Here is a 13292-nt window from a genome sequence, read left to right as displayed (position 1 = left end):
GATTCCCGGCCAGGGCACATAGGAGAAGCGCCCATTTGCTTCTCCACCCCCCACCCCCCCTCCTTCCTCTCTGTCTCTCTCTTCCCCTCCCGCAGCCGAGGCTCCATTGGAGCAAAGATGGCCCGGGCGCTGGGGATGGCTCCTTGGCCTCTGCCCCAGGCGCTAGAGTGGCTCTGGTCGCTGCAGAGCGACGCCCAGGATGGGCAGAGCATCGCCCCCTGGTGGGCAGAGCGTCGCCCCTGGTGGGCGTGCCGGGTGGATCCCGGTTGGGCGCATGCGGGAGTCTGTCTGACTGTCTCTCCCCGTTTCCAGCTTGAGGAAAAAAAAAAAAAAAAAGAAATAAGTCAGCAGATGCTAGGTGACCCAGCCTAGAATGACATCACTGTTGATGACCCCCAGCACTTCTAAACTGAAAGCTGAGACAGAGACCTTGATAAAGCTCACTAAGCCCCCACTCAAAATTTGTTTGCAAACCAAAGTTTAAGAACAATTGCCCTAGAGAGAAGTCACATCAGTTCCCAACACAGGGGCCCCTGGGGTCATCCTGAGCTTGAGACTTGTTTGGAGTTCTAGCAGGGGAGCGCAGCTACTCGTATACCCTTGACCGAAGAACGGTCCTCTCCTCTAGCAGGGAAGGTCGTCCTCTTCAACCGAGCGCACAGCTTCGGGAGGGACGCACATGGAGCGGTGAGGGAGGAAGGGGACACCCGCCTAGCCAGCCAGATCAGCCGAATCAACCCTGGCGATCAATGGGGTGACAGATGTCGCAGCCTGATCGCCCTCACATCCTGGGGTCATCCTGAGAATGAGGGGATTAGACAAAGGTGCAGGTCAAGGAAACAAATGATCGTGGACACAGGTGCCTGTGGAAGCCTGGCCTCCTTATGGATTGTTCCTTTTAGCTTCTGCTACTCACTCCTCTTAGGACTTCGTGAGACCTAGGGCCGCATCCCAAACTGGAAGGGGTGGACGAGGGCCTTAGATGAAAGCAGACCTTGTCCTGGCTGCTTAAGTCTTTCTCTAGCTTAGCTGGGTGCACAGGACCCCTGCAGCTTATATTCAAATAACACAGTCCATTGGAGTTAGGAGTTCTGAAACAAGATGTTGTGTCAAAGCCTTCCTAGTGACAGCACGCAATTCTCTGTTCTTACCTGCTGTGCGTGTGTGCATCTCACACGCCTGAGGGGTCTTTGCAGAGTAAAATCTAGGGGTTCATAACCATCTCTTTTTCCACTCCAGAGGTAAGGAGAACAGAACTCGGCTATCTTGCTCCAGGGCCTGGAGTCGGCTCCTTTTACTCCCATCTGGTGGATGAGTCTCTGCTCTAAACCGAGAAAGGAGCTAGAACTCTAGGGCTGTGCCTACCCGACTCTAAACATCAACAGACCTCAAAAGAATTGCCTTCTGCCAAGCTCCTTGCCCAACTTCACCATTCCTCAAGGATACGGCACATGCACCCTTTGGGGACCAGCACTACAGCCATGCTCCTATAGAACCAGAGTCCCTCCCAGCCCCACTGGCTCATGGCTAAGGCCTCAGCATGCCGTATAACTCAGCCCATCCAAGTTTATGAGAGAAAGAAGGGCTTGTTCTATCCTGCAAGATCAGTCAGGCTAGAGCATTAATCACAGCAAAGCCTGTGGCTCGGATTCAGCAATGATTCAGTCATGAAGATATAATGGGCACTTCTCGTTTTTCCTGCCCAACATATGTCCTAATTGTTTTAGTAGGAGCACTCAGATTCTCCTTTGGGAGCTAACCCTCCTCCAATATCAGACTGGGAAGTTTGGATGGATCTAGCTCCACTTCTTAGACCAGAGATGAGCACAATCCAAGTCACGTGTTATAGCTCCCAAGCCAAAGTGCCTGGTTCATGGAAGGGCACAGAAAGAAGCTGGTCCAAGAGAAGCAATTTTAGAACTTTCTGTGTAATTATTGGGAAACATAAGCTCTCTTCCCCCTGGGATTGCTAAACTGGGATAAATAAAAGTCAGGAGCTGCTGGCGATCTTCCTGCCTCCATGTGTGAGGACCCTCCCCCCACGTTCGGAAGAGAAATCAATACAGAGGTTAGTAGAGCTGAGAGATAAAGAGAGAAACTGAGTCCTGATGACATTACTTAAGTACAAGAATGCAATTGAGCCTGAAATCAACAGTCCTGGACTTTTTAATTACTATGTGAGCAGATAATTTTTTTTAAATGCTTGAACTAGTTTGATCTGAGGATCTGTGATTTGCAATGCAGAATCCTGACAGACACACCTGAAGAGAGAAATTCTGAATAACAAATGGGCCCAAATGCCAGAGATGATCTTCTAAAAAGCTCCAAGAAAAGAAATGTTAAAAGTACTCTCAACATTGGCATATTTACAGTCTAGTCTGTCTCCTTCCCATCCCTTGAGTAGCTACATTCAACAACTAGCAATTTCCAGTGTGTACCTCTGTTTACAACTTTACATGAACATTGTTGAGCTCCAGACAGGTCTTTCTTTATTCTTTCTTCCTTTCTTTTTTTTTAATTTAAGTAGGAGGAGGGGAAATAGACAGACTCTCACATGCACCTCAACTGAAATCCACCTGGTGACCCTGTCTAGAGCCGATGCTCTGCCCATCTGGGACCGATACTCAAAATCAAGCTGTTTTTAGCTCCTGAGGTGGAGGCTCCACGGAGCTATCCTCAGTGCCCAGGGCTGATGCACTTGAACCAATTGAGTCATGGCTGTGGGAAAGGAAGAGAGAGTAAGTGAAAACTGGGAGGAGGAAGAAACAGACAGTCGCTTCTCCTGTGTGCCTTGACCGGGAATTGGACCCAGGGCTTCCACTTGCTGGATCAACAACTCTACCACTTAGTCAACTGGCCAGGGTCCAGACAGGTCTTTCTGGGTACACTCTCTTGGGCCTATTTTTAGTATGTCTTCTCCTCTAATAGATTCTTAAGCATCTGAAAGGCAAGGGTTATATTTTATTTCTCTGTTAATTTTTATTTATTGGCCCACTGTAGACACTTAACGTTTGTTGGATGGATAGATGGATGAATGATGAATGAATGGATGGATGGATGATGGATGGATGGATGGATGGATGGATGGATGGATGGATGGATGGAATGGATGGGATGAATGGAAAGATGGGTGGACAGGACACTACATAAGCAGAAAACTACACAAGCGGATTTGCTGATTTTGCCCCACACTCTCCAATCACACATTTCTCCTCTAGCTACCATGAGAATAAATAATGATGAGCTCCATACTGAGTGACCTGCAGTGAAGTGTATGTGTAGAGAACTGTATTATCTAATGCTTCTCTGCATCGGAACCCTAAGCCCAGGATGTTTCTCCTAGGTCGTACAGCCTGAGATTTTACATTACAAAAGATGGGGTTGCTCTTCACCTTAATTTGCTTTTGTGCATCTTCTACTTCCTTGCCAGAGATGAAACCTGGCTTCCCCCCAACAAATGCCACTTCCTTCACAACTCTCTTCAGTGATGTCTGGTCTGATTCTCACTTCCCACTGGGCAGGGAGCAAGGTCAGCATCGTGCTTACTGCCCACTGCCACATCCTGGCCAGGCTGTTGTCTCCTGGAGGCTCCTTGTCACCTTCTTTATCAGTCCTTTTTTACCCCAAGACCCCATGGTGTCTTCCTCATGATTTCTTTGTCATTATCCAAAAGTCAAGGATCAGCCTCAGCTTAGAGATTTTTATGAGCATTCCCTGATTCTAACCACTTTGAAACATGTGAACTGGCACTGAATACTTGTGGCAGTATTCAAATAGAATTTGAATACTTGTCACAAGTATTCAAATGTTGACACCTTCCCAGTCATAGAAGTTATCCTTACTGTGGTGCATGTGTTCCAGACTCATCCCTCTGCCAGCTGCCACAGAGAAATCTGGACTGCCAGGGCTGTTTTTTCATCTAGAGGGAAAGGGGAAGAAGATAGGCGATCCTCCAGCCAGGGATGCAGAGAAGTTTTCAAGCAGGGGGTGAGGAAGCAGCCACCACAGATTGGCTTACTCAGGGCTGCTCAGGCCCCAGCAGAGTTGGGGTTGATATTCAGACCCTGCTAGGCTCACCATGCCTTGAACCATAGTGTGGACTGCAACAGTCCCCAGAGAAAGGTGCCTCTATTTCTAATTGGTCCTCCCAGACAAAACTTTTAACAATTTGAAAAGATATCACAGATTACTTCCCTGATTAAAAACTTTTCTGTGGTTTCCCACTGCCTATAAGATACATTTCAAACTCTTCATCTTGGGCCAACAAAATCTTTCTGACCCTACCCATCCCTTGGTTTTATGGGTCCACACATATCCTTTACTCCAACTCTGCTCTTCTACCTATGGTTCCCATGCTTATGTTGCATGATACCTTCCCAGATGTGTTTCCTTTTGCCTGGAATGCTGTCCTCCTTCTTCCCCTCAGTTAGTCTCTTCTGGCCAATGCTTACTCATCCTTTCCAACTCTGCTCAGCTACTACCTTTTAGGAAGCTTTCTCTGACTGCTTTCTCTCCAGTCTGATTCAATAAGCAGAGTTCTCTTACACTGAAACACTGACTTACCTGTTCTCCACCAAGTGACTGTGATTTCAAGGTCAAGCAGAAACCATAACTCATTCATCTTTGTAGACCTAGTGCTTAGCAAGAGTAAGAACTTAATAAATGTGTGTTAATTGAATGAATACATGAATGGATAGAGAAATGGAATTTCCTAAGCCCACTCAACACTACAGTACCAAAAGCATACTGCTTTGTGTCGCTCCCCCCACCCACCTATTTGCACCTTTTATGCACCTCTCAATTATATGATCCAGTGTTTCTCAAATAAAGGCCAACAAATCACTGGTGGTTCACTGAAGAAGTGTGGGAGGAGTGTAGGTTTTCATAATGATTACAAATTCTCCATCTCCAGCTCATTTGCAAATGAGACAGATATCTCCTGCCAACCCAACCTGCTATCCTGAGCTTCAAGGATACTGACAGTCACCTAGAATTTAGCTAACTTTCCTAATCTGCATTCTCTTTGGGGTGTGTGTGTGTGTGTGTGTGTGTGTGTGTGTGTGTTATCCATTAACTCCATCTTCCAGGAATTATTCACTGGACATCTGCCCCTCCCTTAATACCCAGCCCCTTGCAAGCCCAGGCTCACTTTACATACACATCATGATCTCTTGAAAGCCAAGAGAAGTCAGCTCTTCCTTGTCCTTGGGCCTGAATCATTATTTGTAAAACTGCTGGTGGTTATTTTTTATAGCCCATCAGAAAGAATTATGATGCAACTTCTGGTCTGATGGTGTTTTAAGGTCATAGCAGTATCAGCACTCCTGTAATTATTATGGCTTTAAAGCTTTCCACAAAAGTTTAATGGAATAAAAGAATGCCTACCCTTAGCTGCCGTACAGCATATAGGTTGCCTAACTCAGATTCTTTCATAACAAGGTAGACTTATCTGTATACAGAAATGGCATCTCCAAAAGAATTTAAGATGGCTTTTACTAAAGCAGGAAAAATACAAAACAATAATGATAAAATACAAAATAATAATAACAAAAAATAAGAAGATAAGAAGTAATTAAAGTAGAGAAGAATATAACACTGAAACCCAGGCTAAGAAAAGCCCATGCAATGACCTTCCTGACAGCCAAAGAGAAACAGAAGCACAACAAGTTGGCTAATAAAAGGAAATAAACCAGGATTTACTATCCCTCTTTAATGAATATTTATTTTTCTTTTGTCCAGTGCCTTCTCCTTCTGGGAAATTCTCTGGTTCAAGTGGCATACACATACACACCCTCAGTCTTTGGCTGAGGGTGGACTCCTAAACTGTAAACTGGGCTGATCATTGTGCTCCACCTTTCTGACACAGTGATTGGTCTAGGATTAGGTAATTGAATGGAACTGAGCCAATCAGAGTCTTTCCTGGGCTTTTCCAAACTGAAGCTAGCCCTTCAGTTTCTCTCTGGAACCAAAGTCTCAGAGCTGCCAACAGGCAAACTCCCAAACATGTGGCAGGTCCATCTGAGAAATCCCACCTGTGAGATCAGCAGAGTGAAGGTAGAGAGAAAGGCTCCTGACTGTATTCAAGGCCCTGGTTCCTCTTCCCCTGGGCTCTGCTGCATCCTGACCCTTCCTTTGACTTGGTTATGCGGCCAAATACCTTCCTCTTTCGCCTAAGTGATTTGACTTGAGTTCCTACCCCTACAACCAAAAGAATGCTGACTAACAGAAGATTGAGCAATGCGATAGTTGGTGGGCTCCAAGGCAGTTTTACCAAAAACACAGATGTTCTGCATAGGGCCAGCTCTTCCCACGGACTGTTTAATGTTTCATATATTAGAATCTAGTTCTGCAAAGGCATTTCTGCAGGGACAGTTACATATCCATGTACTTGAGGCAGGGATAAAGTTCAGAACTTGATATGTTAATGATGAAAGTATTACTCTGTTGTATTTTAATTGAGAGAAAACTGCAACATTATACAAAACAGGAGATTAGATTTTCTGGTCTTAATTGAAAGATGATTCACATGCCCTAGACACAAGGAATGGAGATAACAAAAAAAACATTTTATTAAAAATTCAAAGGACCTGATTGCACTTCTACCCTGGGGCAGCAACTTCCACCAAGCAGAAATGTTTTAGAATTGAAAGGCAGATAAGGGATTATAGATCTATAGTACTTAAATATTAACCACTGTATTGGTTCCGCCAAAAGGAAAATATTAAAAGTATAAAATACAGAGCACAGCCCTGGCCAGTTGGCTCAGTGGTAGAGTGTGGGCCTGGCGTGTGGATGTCCTGGGTTCAAATCCCAGTCAAGGTACACAGGAGAAGTGATGATCTGCTTCTCTATCCCTCTCCCTTCTTCTTCCTCTCTCTCTCTCTCTCTCTCTCTTCACCTTCCACAGCCACGGCTTGATTGGTTCCAGTGCATGGGCCCTGGGCACTGAGGATGGCTCCGTGGAGCCTCTGCCTCAGGCATTAAAAATAGCTCAGTTGTAAGCATGGCTGCAGATGGGCAGAGCATTGGCCCCAGACGGGGGTTGCCAGGTGGACCCAGGTCAGGGTGTATGTGGGAATCTGTCTGTCTCCTCTCCTCTCACTTGGAAAAGAAGAAAATAAATAAATAAAATAAAATGCAGAGCCCAATGTTAGAAGTATCACCAATAAATAGTTCGCTAGAGTTTGCCAGATACACCAACAGTGGCGGCAGCAATCCTCAACACCTCTACAATTATCTAGACCCAGGTGGCCTTAATTCATTCTTGTTTTCCTTCACACTCAGTCTACCACCTACACTTGCTGGCTCCTTTTTAGGCACCTTATACATTATGGAGAAAAAAACAAAGGATTACAACATGTACATATAGTTTAAGAATAACTTCTCACTCCCTTTCTGTCATCCAGTAGTTATAAATAGATTGTGCCCACAATACTCTTTTAATTTCTGACCTCATGTTTGATTTTGGTACTGAGTCATCAAAATCCCCTCATTGTAGCCTCAGGGAACCAGACCCAGAGACTAAGGTACTGAGGTAGAAGGCAGGGGCCATGCCCAGGCAGGGATTTCAGCATTAGTCCAACAAAGGAGCTCACTATTGACTCAGACTAAGCCTGGAAGCTTTTATATTCCCACAGGAAGGGCCAGTAAGACTGAGAGAAGCCTGATGACCCCTCCCTTTATCACCATGACTCCCATCCCTCTGCCAACCCTGGAAATTACAACATGGTTGTTCTCACAGGTCAACATCATTTATGGAGTGTGCCATATTCTTCAGTGAGAACCACTGATTTAAGTGGATATCCTTGGGGAGATGGGCACAGAATGTAGGACGAACAACCCCTTCCAGTGACTCCAATGTGAAGACGTGTCCAAGGCATAGCACAAATGACAGCTTTATTTGTAGTCTTATAAAAGACACTAGTAGTCTTAGGAAAAAAAAAATTTTTAATATTAATATGAATGTTAAACCTAAGTTTCCCTCAATTTTTCTGCCATGAAAATATTTGTACTCCTTGACATTCGGCTGTTTGACATTTAATGTATGTTATGAGCCACTTTTGAAGCTTTATTCACACTCACCCTTTTCTCAGTCTCAACTCTCAAATTTTCCCAACTTCCTCATTCCACTCAAAACTTTTAAATAGACCCTCAAAGGGAACTACATTGTCTGAGTTGCTAATATAGGCCCTGTTTACAGCCACATGTTTTCATATGCAGCTAGCCAATAGCTGGGCAGCAGGTCCAGAGAACACATACAGGATGATGGGAGGGAGGAAGATCTGAGGGGAAATGGAACGAGTGCATTGGACCACATGGAAGATTGTTATAGAAAGGTTTGTGAGTGAAAGATATCCCCGAAGCAAATGGAAAAACTGAATTGTTAATTTCAGGAAAGGCAAAGGGTTTACAAAAAAGAGAAATGTAATCATATCACACAATTTGTCTCAACAGAAAACAATGTCTTCATGGACATAATGTAAACCAGGGGTCCCCAAACTACGGCCCGCGGGCCACATGCGGCCCCCTGAGGCCATTTATCCGGCCCCTGCCGCATTTCCAGAAGGGGCACCTCTTTCATTGGTGGTCAGTGAGAGGAGCATAGTTTCCATTGAAATACTGGTCAGTTTGTTGATTTAAACTTACTTATTCTTTATTTTAAATATTGTATTTGTTCCCGTTTTTTTTTTTTACTTTAAAATAAGATATGTGCAGTGTGCATAGGGATTTGTTCATAGGTTTTTTTTATAGTCCGGCCCTCCAACGGTCTGAGGGACAGTGAACTGGCCCCCTGTGTAAAAAGTTTGGGGACCCCTGATGTAAACTCTTAATACAAATTTATCAAATAAATGTGATAACATTATATTGAGAGATTATAGAGAAAGTAAGTATATGGTAAGAGAGTTAGGTATAAGTGTTAAGTCTTTTTTTTTTTTTTACAGGGACAGAGAGAGTTAGAGAGAGGGATAGATAGGGACAGACAGACAGGAACGGAGAGAGATGAGAAGCATCAATCATTAGTTTTTCGTTGTGACACTGTTGTTGTTCATTGATTGCTTTCTCATATGTGCCATGACCATGGGCCTTCAGCAGACTGAATAACCCCCCTCTCAAGCCAGTGACCTTGGGTCCATGCTAGTGAGTTTTTTGCTCAAGCCAGATGAGCCCGTGCTGAAGCTGGCGACCTGGGGGTCTCGAACCTTGGTCCTTCCGCATCCCAGTCTGACGCTCTATCCACTGCGCCACCGCCTGGTCAGGCTAAGTGTTAAGTCTTTATCAGACATACTAGGAATTCATAAATGTCTAACACTAAGAAATCAAGAAAGCAATATAAGCATATTTTGTAGAAAAATAAATATAATATCAGAAGAAACAGCTAAACATTGAAAATGGTGGGCTCTGGTGAGCAAGACTGACAGGTAGAAGAGGTGAAGATAAATTTTTGTTTTTCATTATAAGCCTTTAAATACTATTTAACTCTGATAACAATTTTTGTGTAGTTCTTTGCTAAAATTAAATTTTAATTTTTAAAAATGTATATGAAAATTTGAAAGGCTATGAAGAGACAGTTCACAGAAAAAAAACTGCAGAATTTATTTAAAATAAAAGAAATGCAAATTAAAACTAAATTGAGATACTGTTTCTCATCAATCACATTGGGAAAAATCCAAATGTGAGGCTATCCTCTTTTGGCAAAGGTGGGGGAAGTACAAAATGATTGACCCTCCATCCAGGAGAATCAGCCAATATCCACTAAAATTGCAGATGTATTCTCTTTGACTCAGTAAACCTTCCTCTAGAAATGCACCCAGACACTCTTGCATGCATATGAAATAACCTATATATATGGTTATTCATTACAACACTGTTTATAAAAGTAAAAGATTTAAAACAATCCAAACGTCTATCAATCGGTGGCTGGTTAAATAAAGTTAATCACTTAGTGGAAAATGTTTATGTTTTCAATAAATAAAGATCTTTTAAAATCTACATAATTTTACAAGCAGCTTCCAGGCCCTCCAGAAGTTAGAAGGCTGTGTCGGAAGCCTCCAGACTGAGCCGACTCTGCCCTTCCAAAGTCTGAACATAAAGGGAACTTGACTCTCTGCCCTTTTCAAAATCTTAGAAACAAAGCAAGCATGGCGGGGAGGCTATGTCCGAGTCAGCATCAGTCTTAGGGGCAAGTCCCTCTCGGTCACTTTGTTAACTGAGACCCTCAGCTTTGGTTCCTCATCTGTAAAGGAGGATAAAATTCCCTACCTCCCAGGGTTGTTGGGGGATAGTGTCTGTGTCTGACCCACAATAAGTGCTCAACCACGGGTGTTATTAACAGTGGTACCGGGAAAAGGAATCCTGCCTCCAGGAGTAATTAATGTTGACGAGAGGAAGGACAATCATCTTGGAAATACCAATATAAGAATCAGAAGTCACTGCTCTGAAGAAAAGAATAGGAGGAATTTCCCTTCATGACCAGACAGTTTTGGAAGAAGCTCTTTAGCCACCAGCAGAAACATGTGCAGCGTGTGGGCGCCCGCGCTTCTCACTGCGGGAGGACAGGCAGACACTTCTCCCTACCTGTCCTGCATGTATCCTACATCCGCGGATCGAAGGACTGACCCACACTGTGTCTGCTTAGTGAGAAACCCGAGGGCCAGAGAAGCCAGTGATGTCCTTGAGAGCACACAGCCAGGAGGAGCCAACAACTAACAAAATTACTAATCGGTACATTTTATGATAGCAGTTTTCCTGTGATTCAAAACAGAAAGAATGAGTCTAAAAGTGAGAACTCAGGACATTGAGCTAAGTTGACTTTCCTTCACTTCTGAATTGGGTTGTGATCAGTGTGGAAGCATATGGTGAATATTGGTGCAGTAAGTGATGTGTTTGTCACGTCAACCCATCTTTATGGCTGTGCTTCACCTTTTATAAACTTCCTGTGGAAAGAAGCCCCAACTTTAGTAGCAGATGGTTCTGCAGTAAAAGTGAGGATTTCTAGAATGTGCCCAATCCCTGCTCCAGCAATGACTAGACATGTAATATTGGATTTCCATTTCCTCATCTGTAAAAGGGCATATCAGCCACCTTCATCATGCTGTTGTAAAAATAAAATCGGGTAACTATGTATGTCTGGCCCTTAGCAAGCACCACTTCCTACAAATCCAGACCTCTCCTTGTCTTGTCTACATATGGGACCTAATCAGTTCCACAGCAACCTCCTGACCTGACTCTGAATTCCAAAACAAAATTCCCTCTGCACAGCTCAAATTAAAAAAGAAAACAAAAAGAAAGAATAAAAGAAAATACCTTCCATAATATTTACGTAGGTAAATATATAGTTTTTAATTTCCTCAGCCAGAATCAAGAGTTCATAAGAATCTCATTGCGAAGAATTATAAGGGTATTTTTAAAAATTCTCCAAATACCCTCTTCGCCCACATTTCCCTTGGGGACTGGTTCATCCTGGAGCATGCTGGATTCAGCTGTTTGCACTGAGTTCCTGAGCCGCCCACATTCCTGCTGCAGGTGTTTGCTCATTGTTCAGTGGTTCTTAGCCACACCAAGCAGAATGAGGTGCTGAATTTCAATAAAGATATAGTGAGCATCTTCTATATGTTAGGCAGTGTGGAAGACTTCTCCCCTCTCGTAGTTAATTCTCACACAATCCTGAGAGGTAATCATTATTGTTCCCATCTTACAGATGAGAAAACAGAAATTTAGAGCATTGAGTGACTTGCATAAAAGCCCAGGGTCAGGAAGGGACAGAGTGTGATGGAGCCTAGGCCTCCCTAGCTAGTTGTAACTACGAGCCTTCAGCTTGTAAAGCACCTTTGTAACGGCTTTGCCTTCCCACCCACCCCTCAGCACAACAGAAACTCCTCATTTTCAGCAAGTCATTTGATAACTCCAGAAGAGCAGCCACATCCTTTTCTCTCGGTGAATAAAAGACAACATCGTGTTTCCAACACACTAATCAGACCAAAGGGAAAAATCCCCCATGACTATAGTAAGTTTCCACCCTTTGGAACAAGGACATATCACACAGAAGATTTACTATAATATATAAATATTGCTTTTAAATAATACTAATCTCTCTTTAATATGGTTTAAATCCTAAAATTTAAGGTTGAATAGCTTCCTTTCTTGCATCTTGAATAGACACACAAGCCTGCATAGATATACAAACCATAATGCAACAGGCAACTAGCTAGATTGGGCTGTCCCATCAACACAGAGATTCCTGACAACTTGCACCCAATATGAGTGCTGTCTTAGGCATGCTGACCTGAAATAGTTGCTGGCTGCAGCAAGAACCACGCGGTGGCAGGAGAATTCCTGAATGTCCACACACAAGATGACATCTGTCAGAGCGTTTTCCACTCGGAGGGTCTCCAGGCCATTCTGCAGAATTAAGGACAGTCCCGTGTCGTCAAATTTGACCTTGTCCCCATTTAAGAATTCTATCAGGTCTCCCCTTTTCTGGGAGGGTTCATCTGTAGGAGCTGCCAGAGGTCCTTCCAAGCTCTTCTCTACCACATCGTCCATAGTCCAGGCACCCCTTGGTCCTGCCATCAACATGCAGACTGAAGGGGAGTCTAAGTTTCAAACAGGTCACATTGCAGAAGCGGAGCGGATTTCCTGCACAGGGCCCTGCACTTATCACCAGCTGTCACTCACAGAGAACAGGAAGTCTTGCACTTTCTCATCCTGTTACTACAAACGCCAGTGACTTCCATTCTTCTTCTTTCTGTGAATATTCACAAGGTTGGACATTACTTAGAAGGGGTGTGCAGCAAGGGGCTCTGGGAGAGAAGGGTGGCTTCTCAGAGTCTGCTATGAGTGCCGCACAGTTATTTTAGTCCACCTCCCCCCTCACATCCGTGAGCAGGAAGCCGCTGGTTCTGGCGATTAAATTTGTACTCCTGGTGCTTCTATAACTGAAGTTGTCGGTGATGGGATGGGTAGGGAGTGTTCTACAATCCTCCCTTCCAGCTTCCCAGGAGTCTGAGGCCCCCGATGAGCACCCACAGAGTCCCTTGGGAACCCTTATTTCTTGCGTTCTCATTTCTCTCAGCACTGCATATCTTCAGTCTTTGTCTTTCTCCCTGCTCAGGGGAAAACAATGCCATGGCAAATATTTATGTTCTCTACCCCCTTCCCAAAATGTTTATTGTTTTAGATATAAGAGCAGAGAAGAAATGGGCTCTAAGACTCCATCCCCAGGGTCTTCTCTCTTGAGAAGGTGAATTAGGACAGGTCTGTAAATTGCCCCAGCAAGTCTCAGATTGGCCTGA

The 13292-nt window shown here is 44.1% G+C and overlaps 1 protein-coding gene across 1 annotated transcript in view; it reads right to left on the bottom strand.

Annotated features, from left to right (window-relative positions):
- Window positions 1–12742, bottom strand: part of KLHL6 (kelch like family member 6) — a 51512-nt gene extending 38770 nt beyond the window's left edge. Inside the window, exon 1 of the mRNA XM_066347213.1 lies at window positions 12284–12742. Within this exon, the coding sequence (XP_066203310.1) occupies window positions 12284–12576 (293 nt within the window). The 5' untranslated portion in view covers window positions 12577–12742. The remainder of the gene's footprint in view (window positions 1–12283) is intronic.
- Between the last annotated feature and the right edge of the window lie 550 nt (window positions 12743–13292).

This window comes from Saccopteryx leptura, chromosome 8 (assembly GCF_036850995.1).
Source record: "Saccopteryx leptura isolate mSacLep1 chromosome 8, mSacLep1_pri_phased_curated, whole genome shotgun sequence".
Classification (NCBI taxonomy): domain Eukaryota; kingdom Metazoa; phylum Chordata; class Mammalia; order Chiroptera; family Emballonuridae; genus Saccopteryx; species Saccopteryx leptura.
This window is presented reverse-complemented; position numbering and strand designations above follow the sequence as displayed.